The sequence below is a fragment of the Chaetura pelagica genome, unplaced genomic scaffold, assembly GCF_000747805.2.
Source record: "Chaetura pelagica isolate M959 unplaced genomic scaffold, ChaPel_1.0 scaffold40, whole genome shotgun sequence".
Lineage (NCBI taxonomy): Eukaryota > Metazoa > Chordata > Aves > Apodiformes > Apodidae > Chaetura > Chaetura pelagica.
Genome location: NW_009952160.1, coordinates 1,693,801 through 1,720,156, shown reverse-complemented (window position 1 = coordinate 1,720,156; position 26,356 = coordinate 1,693,801). Strand labels below are relative to the sequence as shown.

Below are 26,356 nucleotides of genomic sequence, written 5' to 3'. Positions count from 1 at the left end.
ACATCTGCATCCTGCCATATTTTAAGTACTCAGACTAGGTTACTCATTCCCAAGAGTTAAAGTACCTTAGATTTTAATTTTTTTCTACATTCAGATTATTATAGAGAAAACAAACTGCAAAGCATCCTTTCTGTCCTCTTCCCCTCCCTGACCACTTTTCCTTCTCCCACCCCATAACCTCTTCTAACTGTAGGACTTTCTCTGAATTAAAGGCTTTTCGTGTCACCCACCTCTCAGAAACAAAACAATACTTTTCCAATATCCAAATCCAGAAGATGAAGAATATATTCAACATTGCCTACCCAGATGAGCATGTAGAATTTTTATATAAGAAAGAGCAAACTAGTGTTATTTTCTTCAAAAATGGGCTCTTGTAATTTTTGCTGTCTTCAAGAAAACAGCTTTGCCAGTTTACTTCTGCTGGAAAGGAAAGTAGGAGGTGATCAGATGGTTTTGGTTTTTATGGCTTCTCCTATAAATGTTATCACTGTAATACCTGTAATACCTACAGTGAAAGGTTTTTCTTCTGCTGTTTTATTTATTCAGTGTTTCTTAATGTAGATAACTTCTGTTGTATTCTGAAGAAAAATCTGTTATGACTCCAAGTTTTTTTGAGAATTAAAGGACAAAAAACTGACAAATATATGTAAAAGATTACAGATAACATTCTGGTTTGGTTTATAGGTTAAATTTATTTTAAGAATTTCCCCTTGTCACAGTTTGACTCAGGATTGGTAATTAAACCAGATTCAAGGTTTAATGCTTAAGATCAAGCCCCACTTTGGGAACCAATAAATTGTCACAGTTTGACTCAGGATCGACAATTAAACCAGAGACAACAATGCTCTTGATCCCTTCCCTCACCCACCCAGGTAGGGACAAGAGAGAGAATGAGGGGGACAGAGAGACTCTCTGGATTGAAAACTAAACTACACATCTTTAATTAAACACTAATGATGAAAGAAAATATATACAACTATATACAAATGTGTTCAGGAATGTGCAAAACTCTTTTCCCTCCCCCTACCCCCAGCAACTCCCACAGTATTCTACTTAGCTGTGAACAGCCCCAGAAAGTCCTGGGCCGCTGCTGGAGGGAGTGGCAAAGTAGACAGGGGCTGAAGTAGAGTTATGTGGGTCAAGGCTGCATGAACCTAGGGGTCAGCAGTGATGGATAGATGGAGTTCTCCCTGAACGCTGGCCAGGGCCAGAAAAGAAGGGAAGAAAAAGCAGGAAGGAAGCTGTCTTATGTGGTCTCTGATCTTCCTCTGAGCTTACACAGATATATGGAATGGAATATCTCTGGCCAGTTTTGCTGTCCATCTAGTTCAGCCTCCACTACAGGGGTAGTCATAGATCTCCCTGCAGTGCCTGAGATGGCAGGGCAAACACACAACCTTGGAACCTCGGCATTAACATAAACATTCCACTATGACCAGTCCTCTAGCTGCAACATTTGCTGTTTGTTAAAAGAGAGCTTACTGAAGGAACAAAAAATCAGCAAAAGGAAAATGGGCTTAATCCTGGGTCAAACCAGGACACTCCTCAATGTATGACAATTTTTTATTTTTCTATGTATATACATAAATCTTAATAGTCTATAATATTTTAGCAGTTTGCTTTTAGGAACATTTGCTATCAAGTTGCTTTTACACTATGTCTTCATATATTGTTTTACAAATATGACCTCCAAGATAGAAGATTGAATGCAATAATACAACTTCTGCAAAAGCATAGTAGTGTCTAATATGAATGTAGTAAATTGTCTAACTGTAATCTACCTGAATTTCCAGTAATGTGTAAACTGAAAGAATATTTTCCTTAGTAATCTTCTTTTCACTGCCTTGGCATGCATCTCTTTGTATGTTTCACCACCAAAACTGAAGAGAAATTTATTAATAATTTGTGCTTGATATTACTTTTTATTGATGTTTTAATTCTGTCGTAGCTGCAGGAATATACTGGGAGAAGAGATATTCTCCAAACGTATTTTACCTCATGTTGCAGGGGGCAGTTTGGGAAGAAGATAGCCTTATCCTTACCCTATCATACTGCAGTCACTGTCCAAGAAGGGAGAAATGTTTTTCCCTTAAGTTATCCTTGGTTTTATATAGATCTTCAAAGCTAAATATGTATTTGTGGAAGACCTTTGGTCCACCGTTACTCTGTGAAATCATGGACAAAAGGCCATGGGCAAAAGCTCTGGGGCCCCAGGAACTTCAGTTCCCCTGTCCATACTTCTGCATAGGTTTGGCAACACTCCATAAGCTGTATGCTTTTTCAGTATTTTCAATATCACAAAGAAAAACAGGTAAAATATTTCAGCTTCAGGAACACTGTGTTAATATCACTTCCTAAAAGCATTCAAAATATATTTAACTGGTGCTGCTGTCCTGAGTTAGGTCTCAGTGACTGTGCTGCTATATGCCAACTCTACCACAACACGTCAATGCTTCATGAAGAGTAAAAAGGGGTTGAAAACAAATATAAATTGTAAATCAACCCCAACATTTTCTCAAAGCTGCTCACTTCTGGAGTCCAAATATAAAAATGCTTTTAAAAATACCAATCTCAGAATTATTCAATCCTCAATCTAGATAGTTCTGACTCAAAGTTTTCAACCCATTTTAATGGTGGACAGATGCTGTGTAACTTGACAGAGAGGATTTCACCATTTTCACCATTTGCTGGTTAGAAAAATACCATTTAACAACCTTTTGTAGCACTCTGTTTTCCAGTTACATAGTTCAAATTTCCTTAATTTTAATCATCATATGCTGTGTTATTTTCTTCTTAAAAATGATTGGGAAATAAGCTTTCAAGGACTGTTCATAGAATCATAGAATCTCTTAGCTTGGAAAAGACCTTTAGAATCATAAAATCCAACCATTAATCCTACTCTACCAAGTCCATCACTAAGCCATATTCCCAAACTCCACATTAGATGACTTCCAGGGATGTGATGACTTCCATCTAGACACATATATGGAGGATTACCATGTATTATCAAGTTCCAATACTATTCTGTAAATAATTTTGCTTGACTACAATTTTTATACAGATATAGCCAACTCTGAAATATTCGTGTCACATTTTACAATTTCTTTAAGTAAAGACTGGCCTGCTGTTTAAAAGGAAATGCAACGTCTTACCAAGTAGCAATTTTCTTGCATATTATTTCAGAATGAGTAGAGTCTCAGAAAACATTCCAGGCAGTGATTCAGCACATTAGGCAAACAAACAGCAGTAAGTGCACCGAAAGCTGGAACATGTTGTAGGAATACATATCAACAAGCAATATCAGCTAACAACCAAAAGGCATACAAGGTTTAAAACAGAAAACCAAGTGAGTCCCAGACACAAATCCCTACTTTGTTTCATTGAAAGCAACACTAAAATCTCAATGAAGTGGGTGGGTAGTTGGATGTGATTTTTAATTTCTGTATAGAATTTATTGAACACATGTATTCTTCCATCACACCTCCCACCCTCTTCTCAGTTAAAAGAACTGTCCCTTGAGATTGCAATTTTAATTCTTATCCAATGGTATGGTATTACACTGATATTTAGTAATATTTTACTTTCTTGTACATTGGCAGAGCTAAATATTTGCTGGATTACAGCAAGAAGAAATATATAAAAATTAATATCCCTGAACAAACAATGTCTAATCCATTCCAAAGAGAAAATGGATTATTTTCTACTTCCCCCTCCCCCTCAGGCTCTACACCTATACAGAACACTTCAGAGAGGGTTTGCTCTGTTAGCAGTGCCATCGAATGAGTCACATTTCCTCTGCTGAGAATGCTCATTCTCATTCCACGCAGAGCTGAAAGCACTGTTGGCAGAATTCTGATGTGCGTTTTGTACACATCAGTTCACAGAACTGGAAAGACTCACCCTTGAGATCAGCTCACTCTCTAACTGTCCTGCCCGGCTCAACTCCCTCCTCCCTCTCCTTTGATCCACAACCCTCTCTCGCAGAGAGTAAGAGCACAGAACTTCCTGCCTCACCTCCCTAAAGGACACCTTATTCCCCGATACATCCCCGGTAGCCATTTGCCATTTGCACGTTTTCCCTAAACCTCACCCCTCAGTTCTGTTAACCCTTCATGACCCGGCCAACTCGCTCACTGCCCACAGGCCTCAGCAGCAACGCGTGGGCGCGGTGGGGCTGCGTTCTGACCTCCCCTCCAAGATCCGGCCCCGCAGCGGCCGCTCCTCCTGGGGAGGCAGCGGCTTGTGGCACCCAATGAGGCTGCTTCTGGTGAGTGAATGTCAAAGAAACCGTCCTGTTTTTCTCTTTCTTTTGAGAAAATAGACGCAAATTTTACGGGAAGGTGCAGTATTTGGAGCAGACTGAAATGCAGATGAGAAGCTTTGTGATTTGTTTTATAAAGAAGCTGCAAAGTAGGTTTCCAGAAGGAAGGATAACACCTAAATAGACAACAATAACAGAGTAGAATACTAGAATAACAGTAGATACGCAAGAGGTGTTCAATAGCTTTTCTTTTGTTTCTAATCTCTAAAACCACTTAAGGGTATGTTTGCTCATCAGCAGTAAAAACTGCCGAAGGCAGTATATGCCTTTAATTGTGTTGAAAAGTAGTGCTTTATTCAGTCCATAGCTCTTCAAGTTTTCACAAAGCACTATTTACACAATAGGAATAATTTAATAATTACTGACACTGTCAGGATTCAGTTGTACATAGTTACTGGAATCTGAAAAATCATTGCAAATTTTTAACAATTTATGGTCTGAAAATCGATTACTGAATAATTAAGAGGATTCCAGGTTGTAGAAAATGTAGCAGTTTTATCACATGCTTCCAAGAAAAAAAATATCTATTTAATATTTGGAAAGGAGCAATTAAACCAGTTTCAGGAATTAAACATTGTCTTCATCAAACTGATGCTTTAGAAATACCTACATGAACACAACTAATTATACATCTATTTATAAAACTAAGTGTAAGATGTAATATGAAATATGAAGTCAGCACACAGAAGAATATGTATTTCCAATGAAAAAACCTTTGTCCAATTGTCAAACCTCTTAAAGAAAGTTTTAAAAATAAAAATGGTTTTAATTTTTTTTTAATACTAATTTAGCTGACATCTACAACTCATTATGGCATAATATGGCATATCAGTGGTTTTGAAGGTAAATGCACCCCTTTCTCCCTCATGTCACATATTTTTATTTCAGTACTATTGTGAGCAGAAGATCTGCAAAATTAAATGAAGGATACAATAAAACCTCATATGTTTTAAGAGAAATTTGGGTTATTTCACTGTAACTTAATGCCAGTCTTTTGCCTACATATTTAACTCCACAAAGGGCTTAGTGTTTCTGAGAGGTTTAATGTGATTGTAGGCATCTATTTCAATCAACCATACTGAATAGGACCCTACGTCTTCTGTTCAGCACAGAATAATGCAATCAAGACAGAGCTGTTGAAGGGGAGATAATCTGTCAGTTCTACTTGGAACTCCTGCCTCCCTCTTGGAGGTGGTGGAGCATGCTTTTACCTGGGAAGACAGTGAACACAACCAAACTTACACAAAATGGAGAAACCTTCCTCCAAACAATTGTGCTGTGCTGCATGTTCTTAGAAAGTAAATGTCTCAAATTGAAGAGGAACTCAGTAAGATGGACCCTCAGAACAGTATGTGTGTCTTTAAGTGACAGCTACTGCTGGGAAGTTTGTTTTACTTGTGTGGTAATCATGACTTGCTTGCAGCAGCCTTGTTTTGAAAGCAGCCCCTCAACCACAACAGGAAAGTTTTGCTTTCTGTATTAAATAATGCTAATGATAATGTGTTTATATGTGATAACACATCTTATTTCCTGGAGATTTTGATAATGAAAAGATCTGACTCAATTTAATGAAATTATTTCCTTTTCCTTCATGGGAAACCAGTTTTCTAGAGCCTTTAGCCTGTAGGGCCAGAGAATCTTGACACATGTATAGACACACATGCATGCATGCGTAATCATTTAATTAGAATAAACAGTCAGTTTGGGTTAAGTTTGTCCTAAAATAAGTAAATAATTGTGAAAATTTTATACCCAATGTGAATTGTTTTGTTTAGAGTCTATTTTAAGCCCTGAAAGTAAACAGTGGTCAAAAATCAAAATAAAACTCTTGAGACAGTCTATTTATTTTTTGTTTTTTTCTCATTTACTTCAGCAAATTGTTGCAATATGTTAGGTTTTATACTAATGCAAATAACATCTTTTCTGCTTGTGAAACTTTTGTTGTACTACTAATAGAAATAGTCTACACTTCTAAACACTAATGTAAGTCCAGCAACAACAAAAGAAAAATGCTTTGACTGACATGCACATTTTTAATGTCGTCCTGAAACAAGTCTGCTATTGTAATAATTTTAAATTAAGATTTGATACTGAAGAAATGCCCAGGAGCGAGATTGAAACCACTATTGTATACTTTGCTGAAAATCTCAGTAGTGGTCCCTTTTCACTATGATGGGGTGGGGTTTTTTTTAGGTTTTGGGTTTTTTTTTGTTTAGGGTTTTTTTTGGGGGGGAGTTATCTCTGCATCTGTAAAGATAGAGATCTGAAACTTCACATTCTCTTAATGAGGTCAGTAGTAAAATTTATCTCTTCGAAGTTTCAAGAGTGAATATGCATGCAAACTGTACTTCCACAGAGACTGATAAACAAAAAATTTGGTTAATAGCAAGGGATTAAAAAGTTACCAAAAGCCCAAGGTAGTAGTTTGAGCTATTCAAATTTTTAAGATGTTTAAACTCACAAGGCAATATAAATTAAATTAATCTAAAACAAATTAAAAATGTAATTAGTAGCATTCATGTCAAACAGCATGTACATCAAAAGTAATATTAAGATGTAGGTAGTGTTTCAAATGGAGCATAGTGCCTCAGCGTATATCTGTACTTAGTAGATATACCAGCATGTGACTTTTGGCATATAATATAAGCTATGTACTTCACAAGGTTGATAAATGGATTGTGTACTGCATTTAGTGAATTAATGTTTTATGTAAGACTTTTCATTTTTTCACAGCAAAGTTACATCGTGGTGAAAACCATAAATAAAAATCAGAACTTTATTTATCAGCTTATTTATCAAGTTTGGAAAGGTTAATTACAAGAACACAATGTATGAATATACAATTAATTGCTTCTCTGTGTTTTTGCAAATGATTCAATTTTTTAAATTATCAAATTACATTGTTTTAAACAAAAAAACAACCTTCAAGGATGAAATCTTGATGATGAAATTAACTTTTCAGAAGGGTCTGTAGCAATAGGACAAGGGGTAATAGTTTTAAACTGAGAGAGTAGAATTTGATCAGTTGTTAGAAAGAAATCTTTTACGATGAGCATGGTGAAACATTGCAACAGGTTGCTTAGAGAGGTCACAGAAACCCAGTCCCTAGAAACATTCAGGGTCACGCTGGATAGGGCTTCGAGAAACCTGAGGTAGTGGAAGATGTCCCTGTTCACTTCAGGGGTGTTGGACAGTGTCCTGGTTTGAGCCAGCATGGAGCCAGTTTTATTTTTCCTGAATGTATTTTTTCTTCAGTGAGCTCTCTTTTAACATGCTGCAAATTTTCCAGCTAGCGGACTGGTAACGCTGGAATGTTTATGTTACTGCCGAGACATCAAGGGCACTTTGCTCTGCAGCCTCAGATGCTAGAGAAGCAGGAGAGTCGTATTTGCAGCCCTCCCACAAGGACAAGTGAGCTAGACTGACAGCAAATTTGACCAAGTTATTCCATTCCATCTATCTACCTAAGCTTGGTATAAGGTCAGGGATCACAGAAGTCAGGCCCCTTCCTCCTTCTTCTTCTCTTCCTTCCATGGCTGGCATCTGGGCAAGTCTTCATCTATCCATCACTATTGATCCCTAGGCTTGTGCATTCCTGACCCTCATAACTCCACCTTCAGCTCCTGTCTGCTCTGCCTCTATCTCCAGCAGCACTCTGGGATATTCTGCAACTGCTCACAGCTAAGGAGAATGCCATGGGAGTTGCTGGAGGTAGGAGGAGGTGATAGGGTTTTGCACATTCCTGCACATGCTTGTATATATTTGTACATGTTTTCTTTTATCATTAATATTTAATTAAAGCTGTCTAGTTTAGTTTCCAATCGGGAAAGTCTCTCGTTATTGTCTCTCCTTTCCCTGCCTGGGTGGGAGGGGATTGAGAACATTATCGTTACTGGTCTAGTTGCCGATCCTGAGTCAAACTGTGACCTTTAAACTTTAGCCCATTTCAACCCAAACCATTCCGTGATTCTATGGTTCTGTATGTAAGAAGTCAGGTCTGTTCCAGCAGGCAGTAAAAATGCTAGGTATGGTCCGTTTTTCCCTATTGACCATCTGGATTTCATTGCTAGATTTTAATTTAATTTATTGTTTTATGAATTTTAGTAGATAATTAGAAGTAATTAATAGAGAAGTTAGTAAGTGTTCAGAAGGAGGTAAATGAGAGGCTGGCTTTATGAAATACCTAGTTCCATAATTAAACTAAAATAACCTATGTGTAGTAATACATGTTTATAGGGATACATACACCCAGAACACTACAAAGGCAATTCAGAACAGTTCTTTTAATTAAAAATACATTATCAACAATAATTATTTTGTCTGAAGTATATTTTACCTACAAGGAAAGTGGTACATAGATTATGTAAGGTCAGGATTAGGTGTGCTAAGAACCATTACTTCCTAACATTTTACAAGAAAATTCTATTATATTCCTCCTCCACTGCGGCCTTGAATTGCTGGAAACTAAGGGCACTGAACAGACCTAAATGGGGCTGGGAATAAAACTATTCTCTAGATTTCCACACCTGATGATTCTTTGTCCCTGTTTAGCAAGGAATTTTTAATTTTTTATTTCTTTTTCCCAATTCATAAACAACTGTTTTATCTGCTAAAGAGATACAGCAGTTAATATTACTTCAACTGCAAAGTCTGTCACCTGTTTTTATCTCCTTCCAGGTCCACAGTGACACCCTGTGGGGTTGTGATGAGGACAAACAGGAGACATATTCAACACTGGAATTTGGTGTATCAGGGCATAGACAGGATTCTGACCAGATCTGGATTGTATGGGGGAACTCAAGCACAGGGAGATAGTTAAGCCAACCATGCTTGATGCTGGCTAGGTTAGGAGCATTCACTTCCTGTTTCAAGACACTGATGATAAAGCAGTCTTTGTCAGCCACAGACAGCAGCAGAACCTGAACAAAGAGGAGTTCCTGAGTGATATCATAACAAATTAAATCTAAAAAAAAAAAAAATCTGTTTTGTAGATTTAACTAGGTTGTCCATTTCTATGTGTAAGCAGAAGGTACACATTTTTTCTCTTGCATCTTGGAAAAAAAATATACTGATGATAAAAATGTAGATATAATGGACTGAGTAAAGCAGATCTCTATTTTTGCTAGTATTTCATGGCAGGTTAATGCAATCATGGATCAAGATATGTTGCCAAGAAGGGGATATGGGAATGAACTGGAATGGAGAGCTTCCATGGAAAGTAGTTCATGCTTTTGGTGTTGTGGAACCAGTCATCACTATGAACAAGATGGGTATCCTTAAACATCTCATCTTCTGCCTGGACAATAGAAAACAATGGGTATTGGTGGAACAGTAAGCTCTTTCTCCATCATGCTTTTGTAACTACTCCAATTTTTATCTCCCACATCAGATGAAAATGTGGAAAGAGGTACATGCTACAGAGCACTAAGATGCCTCATGTACATGGGAAGGAAAGAGGTAAAGGGTTTGAGCCTTGCCATTCCACTGGATCACACTGGAGATTCTAGGTAGAGATTCTGCACCTTGCTGTGTTCTTCTAGGGTGCCAGAAGTCCAGCTAAGAGTCTGCAGACTGCAAGAGATTAAGGAAACCCTGCTGGTCATGTCTGATCACAGTAAGGTGTAACACAGGACATAAAGTAGGCAAAGTAGCTCAGGGGAAAAAAAACAACAAAACAAGCAAACAAACTTCAGCAAATGTTCCATTTCTAACCAAAGAAGTAGTTTTGCAGTCATAGGTTTATGTCCTTCGACATTAGTTCTTCCGTTCATATTCAAATGAGAGAGCACACTTCTGACCTTGAAAGCGCTGTTTTAGTCCACTAAAGATACCAGTGACTCTTTCCAGTCTCTCAAGTCTGAATGAGTGTTTCAGTGAACTTTGAATAGTAGATTTTCACCCTGGATGAGCTAGATTTTGTTTAGCACTGGTGTTTTTCTTATTATGTTCAATAGAACATAATAGAACATGTTCAATAGAATAATAGAACATCTTTGAGCATGGCTCATGAAAACTGTTTGTTGTTGGCTTCACATTTAGTGTGTATTGTTGGCTATGTGCCAATTGTTAAAAGCATCCACTTGACTGGACAGCCACAAACTGGCCCAGATTATTCCTGTCACTAAGTATACTTTAGGCACTCTACTGTGCCACTGTCAAATGATGCTTCCTTGATATTTCAGATCCACCATGGACATCAAACCATGAGACAAAGGAGCTGAGGGGATTTTTTTTTTTATTTCTTTTGCTGAATAGTGATGGGTGTCCTTTTCTCCCTCCTGCCAAACACCTAATGTCGAGGTTTTAATGCACAATGCTGAGACCTCCAAGCATGATGGATTTCATAGCTAGAGAAGAAGACATTCCAGTCTGTGTGTGCAGCCTCCAGGACCTCTTGTGTAATAAACCATAGTTCACCTTTCCCAGCCCAAATTTAATCCTGTCCAAAGGAGTGAAAATAATAGGATAAAATTTTTCAAATTTCTGGATGAAAGAAACCCTGGGTACAGGCCCGAGTCTAAATATTACCTTCACAAACCTCAGTACAAGTGGAAAAAAATGCATGTAATCTCACTTTAACTTACTTACTAATAGCTAATAGATTTGACATTTTAAAATATTTTATGTTATGACACTTAAAACTGAACTTTAAATACACAGTCTTTTGAAAGTCTGGAGAAAGATATTTAATATCTGATTTTTTTCCAGAGAAAGAAGGCATTGACAAAGATTTCATTCCAACTGCAAGTTTGGTGGACTTTCCTATGAGTAAAAGGTACTCTAAGGTTCTCACCTGACAACTGACATCTACATCCCATCAATGAAGCTAGGTTAGCCTGGAAACATTATTTACTTGTTTTCTTCACTGTTACTAATTTTTTTTTCAGAACAAATAACTAACCCTGAGTACGCAGAGCCTTTCCGGGACAAAATACCACAAAAGGCAAAATTCCCAGTATTTACTGGAAAAAGAGTTGTTGATTAGGTTTGTGGGAAGCAGATCTCATTGCACTAACAGGAATATCTCCCATGGTGGCACATCATGTCCAGCAAGAAGAATGTAAAGAAAAATGTTTCTACGTAGAAGCTGGAGCCTGCTGTTATCAAGTGTCAAAATAAATACTGGGCAATGACATGCAAGAGGGATACTTTTTTATGGCTACAACTCTAGTAGATCTGTGCAGGCTGCCCTGGCTAGTGATGGGTCAGTGTCAGGTGTGGTCTGTTGAAGTGCAAATAGCTATTGCTATTTATTTATTCAAGCTCATTTGCTTCGTGGTTTCAATCTGTAGGTGAGGGACTAGTTCCACAAGGACCTTCCTCTTGAAATTCCAGCCCTACAGATTATCTCACTTTTTCATTACAAGATTAGGTTGCCTCACTGTTCAGTTACAGTGTGTTCCTGCATTCAGTGAGCACTGACTACATATGACTCCAGAGAAAGTCAGCCTTTCAAACCTGGGCTACCACTATCATGTATGAGAACCTCACACAAGTTAAAAAGAATTAAATAAAAATCAGATAATAAAAAAATGATAAAGAATAATTAATAATAATAACAATAATAGTAATGACCACCCCAGGTAATTTTTGACAGCTACACAAAGAGCATGTCCAATAACCTTCAGAGATTGGTGCATACTTGGCAGAAAAAAATGACAGAGCTTTCATATTTGAAATCTGTTAGTGACTGCAGAGACAACAGGATGATACCTACAGTCTTGTGTTTTGATAAGAAGACTCTTTTCACCTACAAATGACTTAAAGTGCTCAATTTAGACATGCAAGCTTGCTAGACTGACTGTGTTCACTTAGATACTTGGATTCATATAAAGGCTTATGGAAACTTATAATATTTCAAAATATTTTTCTAGTTTTACCAACAATAATCTATTCCTCAGCTGGATCTACTCCAATAGAAGAGAAACGGCAACCAGTAGGATATGAGAGATGCAATATAAAGAAGGAAATCTTTTTTATTCTCAGTGTCATCCTTCATGTAACTGGATACTATGACCATGTGTTTATCATGTTGCAAAATTATGTATCATCCCTTCCTGTGAAACTTGAGTGAGTGTATGCTGGTTTTATTGGCATTACTTTCATCCATCTGAGTAGCTCGTTGGGATTTATGATGTTGAGTCAATTTAATTAAAAAAATATTTATTTATTTTAAAAGTTCTCACTAAGTTCCTTTTGAGTCAATATGTGCCTGTTCTGGCTACCTGAAGGGCGAGCTTTTGTATTTTGCCAGTTTGGCGGGTCCCAGGTGCTTTCAGAGTGTTTCCTTGTCTGGTGTTTTCTCTCTGACAATTCTGATGTGAAACAAATTAATTTATCTCTTTTGATTCTTTTAGTCTTTTACGTTTCTCTATTGGTAATACAATGAGTATTTAATTTGTCTCCGTTTTTATGGTTTGTATAGAAGCCCACAAAAATTCCGTGGTCTGCTCAGTGTCAGTTTCTGTGTTTATCTACGTGCTTGCTTTGAAGGATTGTGACTGTTTAGCTAGCATATGCAAAAGAAGCACTCAGCATTTTCATATATGGTAAACATTTTCCCCCTCTGCTAGATTGCTTTAAATCTATGCCATTCTCATATTTGTATTACTTTTATTTTCTGTCATGTTTACTACTTTTGCTTCTTTGTCTTCCTGTTTCATCTCAGTTGTCATGTCTCTCTCATGTTATGCTGAACAACTCAGTTTGGGAGGGTGGGTGGTTCCCATATGTGCCTATTTGTTTGCCAACAGCCTGCAGGGAACTGTCACAGGCTGGTTTTATTGCATCTTTTAATTAGTTGTCTGGATCCATGTGTATCCCTGCTATTTAACTCAAAGAAGCAAGGTTTTCTTCAAATACATGTGTTTCTCTTGAAAGCTGCAACAGGGGAGGTTCAGACTGGACATTAGGAATTTTTTTTTCACAGAAAGAGTGGTTAGACACTGGAATAGGCTGCCTGGGGAGGTGGTTGAGTCACTATCCCTGGATGTGTTTAAGCGTCATTTGGATGGGTGTGGGTGGGTATGGTTTAGGGGAGAACTGTGTAGAGTAGGGATGATGGTTGGAATCAGTGATCCCAAGGGTGTTTTCCAACCTGAATGGTTCTATGATTCTGTGATTCTATGATGATTGGAGTACCACTCAGGATTAAGTGGTAGAGCCTCAGAAAGGCCTATTAACATTCTTCTTGCAAGCTTTTAACACAACAGCAAAAAATTCCTATTGATTAACTGTAGAAAAATTGTATTCAGAAAACTTAAAGGAGGTATATAACTAATCCTGAAAGGCAAGTCAGATCTGGGTAGACGGAGTCTTCAACTGGATTCACAGTAGGCCTACTATTCTGTTTTCATTATGAATTTACCATCTCCCTTCTGGCAGAGAAACCAACTAGTTTAAAGTACTTGATAATAACTTATAAATATTTCAAGGGAACAGACAGACAAAAACAACAACAAGGAAACTAATTATTTTGCAGAGTTATTCAAGAAAAAAATAAAATAAAATAAGATGCATGACAATAAAGGGATATTATGAGAATTTAGGGGTTTGTGTTATCTCTGTCCAATGTAAGAGTAGAAACTCCTTGTGCAATTGAATTGCAAAAGTGAAACAGGTGAACTCTGCTTCTGCACAAGCATGTGTCCTGTGCACATCTGAAATTCTTGAACAGATTAAATTTGCATGCTTACTTTGTCAGTTTTACTCAAAAAGGCCTTTTTTAAAAATGCATTTTTAGTAGAAACTGTTGAAAATGGAGACAAAATTATATACACAGATATGGTTTACTTTTAAATCCAACATTTAAAATTACACAGGGTGAAGCATTAGTAAAATGAGAAAATACACCGTCTTGACAGAGAAATGGACTAGATATTCCAGGCATTCTTCTTGTCCAACATCTATGATTCTGTATGCTTGTATGTTCTCTTTTTTACACTGTGCCTCAGTGTCTCACTGTGTCTCAAAGAAAAGAAACAATAAGGCTCTCAAACATAGCTACTGTACTTGGACTAAAAAGATAAACCTCATGTACTGATTTGAACTTACAAGTTGTGATGACTGTAGTAACTGCTATACCAGCACACTCAGTGTCAGTGTAATAGTACAGATAGATCCTTATATCTACACAACTACACAAACAACATTTTTAGATAGAGGCTAAGCTTCCCTTCCCAATATTATTCTTTATTATTCTTAAAATGAAAAAGAAAAAAAAAAAAAAAGAATAGACTATTGAACTCACTTTTGTTTCTGGACAGGTAGTAAAACAAACTTGCTTAAGACAGCTTAATGGATGTTTTCTCTTCACAGGTGTCCTTGCATTACTCTCAAATTTATTTCAGATGTATTGCCATACCATTCTTCTTCACTAATGTACGAAACTAAAAGAAGGTCATTGTTGAGGAGTCGTATGTCTCTAGAATACTTATTCTAGAGACATCGGATGACAGAAAGAACATATATGCTGTAATCAAGATTTATTTCATAGAATTTTGGGGTCTTAACTGTTTGGATGGGAGGCACAAGTACAGCAAAAGCGTAGGGAAATTGGGAGATTAGAACAGAAATGCAGTTTGGATGCAAAGGGTATATTAGCAGTGACTTTTACTGCTTATGATTAAATGAAACAACAAAATGTAACCATTAAAATGCCAGCAACTTACTTATCATCAAGTTCTATACTAGGCCTAGAATAGTAATTATCACCTTTAAAGGATTCTACAGTCTTAAACATAATAATGAAGATTACTTAATGTTAATTTTAGTAATAAAGACAGTGAAAGAGTTAGTATTTCTCACTTTTGCCAGGCTACAGCATGGTCTCCTTGGGTGAATCACAATTTTCAAGAATCAGTCTCTCTCACAGGAATCCCTGCTAGAGGAGAGAAGGTCCAGCAACCTCCAGGGAAAGTGTATGGAATTCCCCCCGACCAAAAATGGGACTAGGCTTTTACGGAATACAGTGTTAAGCTTGTTAAGCTTCTATCTATCATTTATCAACAGGGGAACTCACAGATGACTGGAGGCTGGCTAATGTGATGCCCATCTACAAAAAGGACTGGAAGGAGGATCTGGAGAACTACAGGTCTGTCAGCCTGACCTCAGTATTGGGAAAGATCAGGGATAGGCTCATCTTGAGTGAGCTCACATGGCAAGTGCTGAGCAGCCAGGGGATCAGGGCAAGCCAGCATGGGTTTATGAAATGGAGGTCTTGCTTGGCCAACCTAATATCTTTCTAAGACCATGTGACCCAGATATTGGATGAGAAGAAGGCTGTGGACATTGTCTACCTAGATTTTGGTAAGTCCTTTGACACTGTCTCCCACAGCATTCTCATGGAGAAGCTGGCAAATCACAGCATAGACAGGTAAACTCTTCACTGGGAGAAAAACTGGCTGGATGGCCGGGCCCAGAGAGTTGTGGTAAATGGGGTAAAATTTAATTGGTGGCTGGTCATCAGTGATGTCCCTCAGGGTTCAGCTTTTGGAGCCCGTTTCGTTCAATAGCTTTATCAATTATCTGGATGAGCAGACTGAATGCACCCCCAGTAAGTTTGCAGACAACACCGAGTTGGGTGAGAGTGTTGATCTGCTTAAGGACAGGAAGGTTCTTGAGAGGGACCCAGACAGTCTGCTTTGATGAGTCAAGGCCAAGTGTGTGAGATTCAGTAAGGCCAAGTGCTGGATTCTCTATTTCGGTCACAACAACCTCAAGCAACACTACAGGCTTGGGGGGCAGTGGCTGGAAACCTGCCCAGCCAAAAAGAACGTGGAGGTGCTGGTTGACAGCTGTGTGCCCATATGGCCAAGAAGGCCAATGGCATCCAGGCCTGCATCAGGAGTAGTGTGGCCAGCAGGAGTAGGGAAGTGAATGTGCCCCTGTACTTAGCACTGGTGAAGCCACACCTTGAATGTTGTGTTCAGTTCTGGGCTCCTCACTAAGAAGGACATTGTGTTACTGGAGTGTGTCCAGAGGAGAGCAACCAAGCTGTTGTAGGGTCTATAGAACAAGTCATACAAGTAGCAGCTGAGGGAACTGAGGCTTTTTTGTCTGAAGCAAAGGAGGCTGAGGGGAGACCTCATCACCCTCTACAGCTACCTGAAAGGAGGTCATAGTGAGGTGGATGTTGGCCTCTTCTCCCAAGAAAATAAGGATAGAAGAGAGGAAATGTCCTGAAGTTGTGGCAGGGGAGGTTTAGACTAGAAATTAGGAAGAATTTCTATACTGAAAGAGTGGTCAAGCACTACAGAAGCCTGCCAAGGGAGATGGTTGAATCACCATCCCTTGATGTATTCAAAAGCCATGTACATTTGACACTTCATTTGATACTCTAGTGGCCAAGGAACAAATCCAGTTACGCTGAAACAGAGATGACAAAGTGGGATGACAAGATCCTTAATCATTAGTATTAAGATTTATGGAATTCCTCAGACCATAAGCCATTTCTGTGTTTCAAGTAGCTGCACTATTAGAAGGACTGAGCTGATCTGAGGTGGATCTTTAAGTCAATGCCATATTTGAATTACAGAGTACTTTTCATGACAGCCTGTACTGGTTCCAAGCTCCCCCTCATTTGCTGTTTCCTTTAGCTGCCTCCTACTCAAAAAGAAATCTAGAGCCTTGGGGAACTTGTGGCACTCCTGGTCCCTACAAATGAGCTTAGCTCTTTTCCATCCATATATACACTTTCCTTTTTCCTGGGGGCTGTCTTCTACTTTAAGGAGGATGTGCTGTGTTAGGGCATTGTGCTTCCATCATGGCACTGCCTCTGAAGCTGTGAACACAGAATTTAACATGAAGATGGTAAAGGAGCATCCCATGCTTCCGTCACAGGGTCTGAAATTCTTTTAAATTAAATCTCCCCCATAAAGGATTTTTTAGTTTCATTAGGTAGTTGCTCGGATTTATATTGTGCTTAATGTAAGCAGAGGATGCTTCATATATTTTTAGTGTCTCCAGATGGCTTTAAAAGATGTTTAATGAAGGGTTATTTAGATTGTTCCTTTTCTGATCATTTCAGAATGCAACATATTGTACAATTTAGGTTTTCTCTTCACAGACTTTGGTATAAAAAATATAATATCCTGCTTTCTTTGCAGTATATTTGAATAAACACATTTAGGATTCTGAAGTGATGTTAAGCAGAAGCACCAATACAAAATCTTAGTGTTGCTGTGTAGCTCACAGAAATGCATGTAATTTATTTTTTCCTTGTTGTGTATCTAGATAGTTTTTAGAGTACAAAGGACGTAACTCATAATAGGGGGTGGTAAGAAACAAGATTGTTCTCTGAGCTTTCTTGGATATCGTGTGGCAAATGCATCTGCCCTGACAAAGACCTGACAAAAGCCCTCAAAAATTCTGCCACAGCTCTTGTCATGCTCACACAGTGGTGGTCAATACATACGCATTTCAGTGGTGTCTCTCAATCAGGGTTTAGGTTTGTCCACGGTGTGCAGGAGTCAGTGATCACACTGAGTCAAGATCCACCTTCTAAACTTTTTGTCCAGTTCTGTATAGAAAGACGTGCCAGGTGATAGTTTGCAAACCCCTTCAGAGGGTTTGCAGGGTTTTTGCAGGTTTTTATGCAGATTAGAACAAAGACAATTGTGCAATACTTGCTCATTTGTCACCTTTCAATTATATAACTAATGGCCTTCAGCACATGCTCCGATTAGTGGCTAGTTTATTACAGAAAGGGTCTGAAATTAACATGTAAAATCTCTTCCCTGGGATGTGATTAGTCCTAGGTTGCTGTAGGTTACCCTCTGGCAAACCCACTCCCCTCTCTCCCATAGCCCTGGTCCAGAAGAGATTTGTTTTCCATTACCTTATCTCAGTCCTTTGGTGTTCTGTGTTATCTGCTATCTTGTAATTCTTTACTTACATTGCAATGTACTTCATCTTGAACATTCAGGTTATGTTGTCGAAGTGTTAAACAATTTTGATAAGCCTCATTTCTTGTTAGTTTTCTGCTAAACAAGTTTATTTAAGAAAAGTTTATTTTTAATTTATCATCAGTGTAATTTAATTACATAAGCCTCCATGAAACATACAGAAATATTACTTCAATGTTGCATTCCTTAAAGTACACCTCAGGCCTAGGACAGTTCCTGAAGTTCTGCCTCTGAAGTAGGAGTCATATCACACACTTTGATGTTTCTGAAAAATACAAGCCTCTAAAATACCAATGTGTTCTCTTACAGTCTGGCATTATGTACAGTCCTTAGTAGGCTGTACATTCACTTTTCTTTTATTATCCTATACTTACCTATAGAGGTCTAAGCCAGAATTTCACCCTATGTAATACATGATTAATTAATCTAATTACAGTAGTATAATAGTAGTAGTATAGTAGTAAAAATTAAGTACATAACTAAAGAGACTAAGTGCTGTATGACAAATAAATTAAAAATATAGAAATAAAGCTTGACAGGACAAACATTTTTGGAACACAGTCATATTTTTAATTTTAAGGCTATTTGCTGACTCATTTGGGTTAAATGGCACTGTTAAGACCATCCATAGTACGCATTTCTCCCCAGACATATTTTTTTAAAAACTCTATTCCATCAATCTCTTTATATATTTTTCCCTGAATTTTAAGTTTGTCCTGGTTTGAGCCAGGATGAAGCCAATTTTTCTTTTTACTCATTTTTTTTTCCTTCAGTAAGCTTTCTTGTAACTAGCAAGTGTGTTCTGCTAGGCTGATAAGACAGTGGAATGTTTTTCTAACTACTGAGGCTTCAAGGCTGCACCTGCACTCTGCCGGCTCAGACACTACGGGGAGATCTGTGACCCCCCGTAGGAGGCTGAGTTAGACAGACAGCAAAATTGGCCAAAGATATTCCATCCCATATATCTACGTAAGCTCAAAGGAAGGTCAGAGATCACAGAAGACAACTTCCTTCCTTCTTCTTCTCCCTTCTCTTCCGTCCATGGCCGGCGTCCAGGGAGGACTCTGCTCATCCATCACCGTCGATCCTCAGGCTCGAGTTCTCTGACCCCCATAACTCTCTGCTTTTTCCAGCAGCAGCTCTGGGATTCCTCAGGACTCTTCCCAGTTCAGGGAAGTGCTGTGGGAGTTGCTGGGGTGGGGGGAGGCGAGAGGCTTTTGCCCACACCTGAGTATATCTGTATATAATTGTATATATTTTCTTGTATCATTCATTAGTGTTTAATTAAAGCTGTGTAGTTTAGTTTTCAATCCAGCCAAGTCTCTCTCTTTTTCTCTCTCTCCTTCCTTACCTGGGTGGGAGGGGGAGGGGATCGAGAGCATTGTTGTCGGACCTGAGTCAAACTGTGACTCTTCTCTTTCTGACATAGTGGGGGGTTTTTTCTAGATATATAATCTCCACACTCATGAGAAAACTATAAATATATAGATGTCTTAAATTTTTAGTGTTGCTCTCAAGCATCCTTTTGTACATCAATTAACTTTCTCAAAATGTGTGGCAATATAAATATATATTTCTCAAGCTTCCAGGAAGTGAGACATAATTTTAATATAGCTGCACCAGACATGTCAAATTATTGATTTTTATTAACAGCATTTTATACTTTGTTATGTACAGCACTCTGTATCCATTCTGTTCTTTAAAACAATATTTTCATAAAGGAAATATAAAGTAATGGATGTTCCTCTTTTCTGTTTCAGTCTTTTTTTTTTTTTTTTTTTTTTGCAGAAAAATAAATGAAATGGAGAAATAAGAAAAAAAAATCTACAAAGGAGAGAAGATTTCATATTGACCACACAATTAAGCCTGGTTCTTTCTGCACAGTTATCAAAAGGCTTTACCATTTACTCGTAAGTGTAAGATTTTTTAGTTTGATGGAGTCAAATGGGTGGCTTAACACCTATGGAACATGGCACCACAGATGCACTAGCAAATACCTCCACATCACACCTTGCTCCTCATAAATACATTGAGTTTAATTTATTACTAACGAATGAAATGTTTAGGCTTTCATTAAACATGAAAAACGGTTTTACATTGTTCACATGTATACTCTTGGAGCCTTGTTATGAGTACACGCACTGTGTACAGAGAATGGAAATAACAGAAATGCCTACAGCTATTGTTTATCATCTGTCTAGTTTATATAAAACTTGAAGGGAAACATGCGGTCTCTGAAGTAACTAAGTTTTGTTTTCATTCTTTTTTTCTGCAGGCTCCTAATTTATTCCTTTCCAAAACTAGTTTCATTGTTCTCTATTGATATTGTTATAGCTGTACACTATAGGTTTTCTTGTTCAATCAGCCATCATATTTTCTATGTTAATTTTATCCTTCATTGTTTGCTCTCAGCTTTATTTTTAATCATAATCTTTTACAGAGGGACGTGAAGGATTCTAGAAACCATTATCCCTTGCAATTCTATCATGTCATGAACAATATTTGTAACACAATATTTTGCTTAAATCCATGGATATAAATATTGTATATATTTATAAAGACTAGTAGAGTGCCTTCATGTAACTGAATCAAATTTAGTTTAACTACCTTAAAGTAAATTAAATTATGCATTAGTACTAGTAAATTCAAGCTTTAGAATGCATTTGAATTGAGAAAAGAATTTGAATACTTGGCTTAACAGCTTTAGTGTGGTACAAAATTAATTAGCATTATACACATCTTAGCTCCTTTCAAGAGATGCATAGATGAGATAACAAAGCTAGAAAGATAAGGAGCTCTGAAACTCTCTTTGAATCTACTAATTAAATAAGGTATTTGTCATCATGAGCAACAGAACTAAAATAAGATTACCTATCAAACTAAAAAAAAAATGTACCAAACATAGAGAAAGAATAAGGACTGAATCATACGCTATCTTTCAATGTTATTTTATTTGAGGTAAAAATATTATTATTAATTGTAATGAAAAGAGAAGAAGAAAAGGAATTGTACTTCATCTTAGTGAAACTCTTTTTTTTTTAAGTGATTAATTTATGTAATTAAAATGTAAAAAAAAAAAAAGAATAAATAAATCTAGGAAAGTAAAAATTTCTTTCTAACTTGGCTAATTGCCTTAAGATACAGTCAAACCTGTCATTTGGTTAAAGTAATTATCAGGCTTATCTTTAAGTTCTCATTTTAAAATAATGATTTCTGAATTCATAGACTCTTTACCACTATGTTAATTTATACTCTCTTCTTATTTTATTTTTACCAGTACAATGAAGAAATTGCTAATGATTCTGAAGTGCAGTTATATCAGATGCCACAAATAGAGGAGCTGAATTAACCTTTGAGATTATTCAGCAAGTATTGAGAAAATGAAATAGAAAAAAAAAACTTATAGCAACTTCTCCTTCCTTCCTTCCTTCCTTCCTTCCTTCCTTCCTTCCTTCCTTCCTTCCTTCCTTCCTTCCTTCCTTCCTTCCTTCCTTCCTTCCTTCCTTCATTAAATACGATTTTAAAATTAATTTATTATTATATTAATTAATACTAGGTTTGGTTTTAGGAAATATATTCATAAAGAGAGAATAGCATTGACTTTGGGAACCTACTCTGCTGAAAAGCTAATAGGAATCTTTGGTCACATGGAAAGTTATTTTCATTTAATTCCAAAACAACTTAGTGGTCTGAATTTGTTTTACTAAATCCAATGAACTGTTCAGACAAATCAAAATCCAACTCTGCTACCTTCAACAATGCTCCTTACGTATGAAGAGTATCAGTGTTCTCAATCCATCTGTTTATACAATAAAACATTATTTAATCTTAATTAATCTATGCCACAATTACCCTGGAGGGATTTTTTTAGAGTACAGATCAGTATCTAGCTTCTAATGTTTCTGAGCCAAAACCTCTACTGTTCTTACATACTTGTCATCATTTGTGCATGCTAGTAATTCATATTGCAATCAAAATTACCATAACTGTCTGAACTCAAAAAGCTAAAAAACTCTGAAATTTTGTTTGTATATTAAATTTATTGTATTTTAGTATATTTTACTGTAGTGTTGCATGTTATCCTATGTAGTTTTATTCTATTACATTGTATTACCTTCTTATATCCTGACAGAATAAAGATGTCTAAGGCTAGCAAAGTTGTGAAATTTTAAATTACAAAGACCATTATTGAAACTGTCTTGAGAACTAGACTGTGTTTTATTCTCAAATTTGGTGTATGAAGAGAGAACAAGATTTGCTCATAGGTGAAATGTATCAGAGCTGAGGAAGTGGCTGAAAAACAGTAGATGGCTGGAGCAAGAAAGTGGTGGAAAAAAAAAGAAGCAGTTATTGAAGAATGAAGAGAAGCATAATCATAAAATCATAGAATCATGAATCATAGAATGTCTTGGGTTGGAAGGGACCTCTACAACTTACAGAATCACAGAATTGCTGGATTTGGAAGGGACCTCTAGAGATCATCTAGTCTAAGTCTCCCATTGAAGTAGGATAACATAGAACACTTCACACAGGATTGTATTCAGGTGGGTTTTGGACATCTCCAGAGATGAAGACTCCACAACCTCCCTGGGCAGCCTATTGCAATGTTCCATCACCCTCACTGTAAAGAAGCTTTTCATCATATTTAAATGGAACTTCCTATGTTCCAACTTCTCATTCTGATAATGTTAACTATGAAGAAAGAGCCTGTCTCCATCTTCCTTGTACTCACCCCTTAGATACTTACATGCATTGATAAGGTCTCCCCTCACCCTTCTCATCTCTAGGCTAAAGAGTCCCAGCTCTTTCAGACTTTCCTCATAAGAGATGCTCCAGACCCCCAGGCATCTTCATTACCCTCCTTTGGACTCTCTACAGTAGCTCTCTGCCCCTCTTGAACTGTGGAGCCCAGAACTGGATGCAGTATTCCAGCTGTGGCCTCACCAGGGCAGAGTAGAGGGGGACAGTTACTTCTTGCAGCCTACTGGCCACACTCTTCTTTATGGAACCTACCTCTCCTGTCTTTTTTTTTTTTTTTTTTTTTTTTTTTCTGTGGCTTTATCCCTGGAAAAGTAAAAGTCCCTCACACGCATACACAACCACGATAGAGGAGGACACAGCGTCGGGCTTAGTTAAACACCTTCCTCTATCTTTATCCTTGTTTTCCCCTCCTTGCGATATTTATCTTTCTGGGCATTCAGAGTCTAAACAAGAACACACACAAACATACTCATTCCACTTTCCCTTTTAAAGCCCTTACCTTTCCAGAACCTTGTACTCCCGATCATAAGTCCTCATTAAATTCACATTATTTTATAACATGTTTTGAGTATTTTGTGGGCATGGTGCAGTTTAAATTGAGGTTTGTCACTTTCTATGATTCCATCCAGTAGTCGGCAGATCCTATGTGAGGGGTGCTCACCACTTGAACTGCTCGGATAAGCTCAAGCAGAGAGTGGTCTCAGTAATACATCCTGTCATTTTCCGGTGGGAGGGTGTGGAGGGGTCCCCTAAGCCCACCAAACCAAGATACCATGGATGTCGAAAACAACAAGAAAAGTTTTTACAGGTATGTCATCAATAAGAGAAAGATTAAGGAAAATGTGGACCCACTTCGGAAGGAAACTGGAGACCTGGCCATACAGGACATAGGCAAGGCTGAGGTACTCAATGAGGTACTTTACCAGCAAGAGCCCTGGTCACGCCATCCAAGCTAGAGAAGGCAAAGGCAGGGACTGTGAAAAGGAAGGTCTCCCCACTGTAGAAGAGCAGGTTCATGATCATATGAAGGATCTGAAGGTGTGCAAATCCCTGGGATATGATGGGATTCATCCGTGGCTCCTGAAGGAACTCGCTGATGAAGCTGCAAAAACACTGTCCATCCCATTAAAAAAGTCTTGGCACTCTGGTGAAATCCCCAGTGACTGGAAAAGGGGGAAAATAACCCTCCGTTTCAAAAAAGGAAAAAAGATGACCCAGGGAACTACAGACTGACTAATTTGGTGCCTTCTATAATGAAGTCACAACATCAGTGGACAAAGGAAGAGCAACCAACATAATCAACCTGGACCTGTGCAAAGGCTGTCTGGCACAACACACTGGTGTTGAAACTGGAATAATACAGATTCAATGGATGGAACACTTGTTGGGTAAGGAATTGGCTGCATGGTGACACTCAAAAAGAGTTGTGGTCAACATCTCAATGTCCAGACAGTGATGAGTGGTGTTCCTGGGTGTTGGTACTTGGACCAATGTTATTTAAGATCTTTGTCAGTGACATGGGCAGTGGCATTGAGTGCACCGTCAGCAAGTTTGCTGATGACACCAAACTGTGTGGTGAAGTCGACATGCTGGGTGGGAGGAATGCCATCCAGAGGGACCTTCACAGGCTTGAAAGGTGGGCTCATGTAAGCTGCATGAAATTCAACAAGGCCAAGTGCAGGGTTCTGCACCTGGGTTGGAGCAATTCCAAGTGTAAGTTCAGATTGTTTGGAAAATGGATCAAAAAAAGTCCTCAGGAGAAAGACTTGGGGGTGGTGACGGATGAGAAACTCAAAATGAGCTGGCGGTGTGTGCTTGCAGCCCAGAAAGCCAACTTGCTACATCAAAAGAAGTGTGGCCAGCAGGCCAAGGGAGGTGATTCTCCCCCTTCACTCTGCTCTCACGAAACCCCACGTGTAGTATTGTGTCCAATTCTGCGCTCCCTAACATAAGAAGGACATGAAGTTCCTGGAGAGGGCCCACAGGAAGGGCTCAAATATGATCGGAGCAGCTATCCTATGAAGATAGGCTGAAAGAGCTGGGGCTGTTTAGCCTGTGGAAGTGAAGGCTCTGAGGAAACTTTCTAGCAGCCTTCCAGTGGCTGAAGGAGGCTGGGAAGGGGCTTTTGAAAAGGGAGTGCAACCATAGGATACATAGGAGGGTAATGATTTTAAGCTGGAAGAGGGCAGATTTAGGCTAGACACAGGAAGAAATTCTTTAGTGTGAGGGTGGTGAAACACTGGAACAGGTTGCCTAGGAAGGATGTGGATGTCTCCTCCCTAGACGTGTTCAAAGCCAGGTTCGATGGAGCTCTGAGCAACCTGACCTAGTGGGAACTGCCTCTGCCTATGCAGTGGTTGGATCTGGAGGATCTTCAGGGTCCCTTGCAACTCAAACTATACCGTAATTCTATGATACTTAAAAGTATCAAGGAAAGTCAATGTGACAACAGAATACTATATGGCTTCAATGTAGAAATGTGAAATCCAGTTTTTTAATATCTCATTAATAGCCAGCATAGACTCCGTCACTTCAGAAATTTTTGCATTAGTTATTATGCCAATTATTTTCCTGCAATTGTTTGTGTTTTGTGTTTTGTTTTGTTGGGGTTTTTTTAGTTTGTAGGACAACATGTTTTAGCACATATGTACATATGTACATCTTGTGTAGATGATGTACGTCTTGTGTACATCTTGTATGTACTACTGTGTGTAGAACTTATCTCAATGTCATGATGTTTGCATAAATACTAGAGAACAAACATACCTTTTCTATTTCAAGACATTTTTAGACTGTATCTTTTGTCACATTTTGCTCAATAGATAAATGTGACATGATTTGAATATTAAATTGGCATTGTTAGATTACTCCATATGAGTCTTACAAAGTCAATATCTTGGCATCTTCAAAGAAAATGTCTAGGTCAATCTGAATAAAGATGTAACAGACAGCTGACGCTCTTAGCTGTTATCTTAAAACCAGCTGTGTAGACTCTAAAATTCAATTTTAATAATAGCTAGAATATGTACTATAGATCATTTGTTCTTCATTACATATAATTTTTTTCATATTCACTTTTCTCTGTTGGGGAGTCTGTAATTTCAGGTTTTATGTAAACCTCAAAAGACATTTATAAGAATAACACTGCCAGTATCAAAACACTGCCATGTATGAGAAGCTAGACTGCTCAGTAATAAATTGTAATACCACAAGTCCTACTGAGCTTCTCTTTAAATCGCAGTCTTTTTTCAGTATAGCTCAATTATAAAGAAAATGCAGTCATTATTATACTGGATTATACTTATTTTTAATCTGTATATTATAAAATACTATTTGCTGTGTCTTTATTTTAAAAACTTAAGTAATTTTA

The 26,356-nt window shown here is 37.9% G+C and overlaps 1 protein-coding gene across 1 annotated transcript in view; it reads left to right on the top strand.

Moving 5' to 3' along the window:
• The first annotated feature begins 9,503 nt into the window (after window positions 1-9,503).
• The window catches only part of NUDT12 (nudix (nucleoside diphosphate linked moiety X)-type motif 12), a 119,526-nt gene continuing 102,673 nt past the window's right edge, over window positions 9,504-26,356 (top strand). Inside the window, 3 exon segments of the mRNA XM_010007230.1 lie at window positions 9,504-9,652; window positions 9,862-9,935; window positions 15,332-15,413. Coding sequence (XP_010005532.1) covers window positions 9,504-9,652; window positions 9,862-9,935; window positions 15,332-15,413 — 305 coding nt within the window.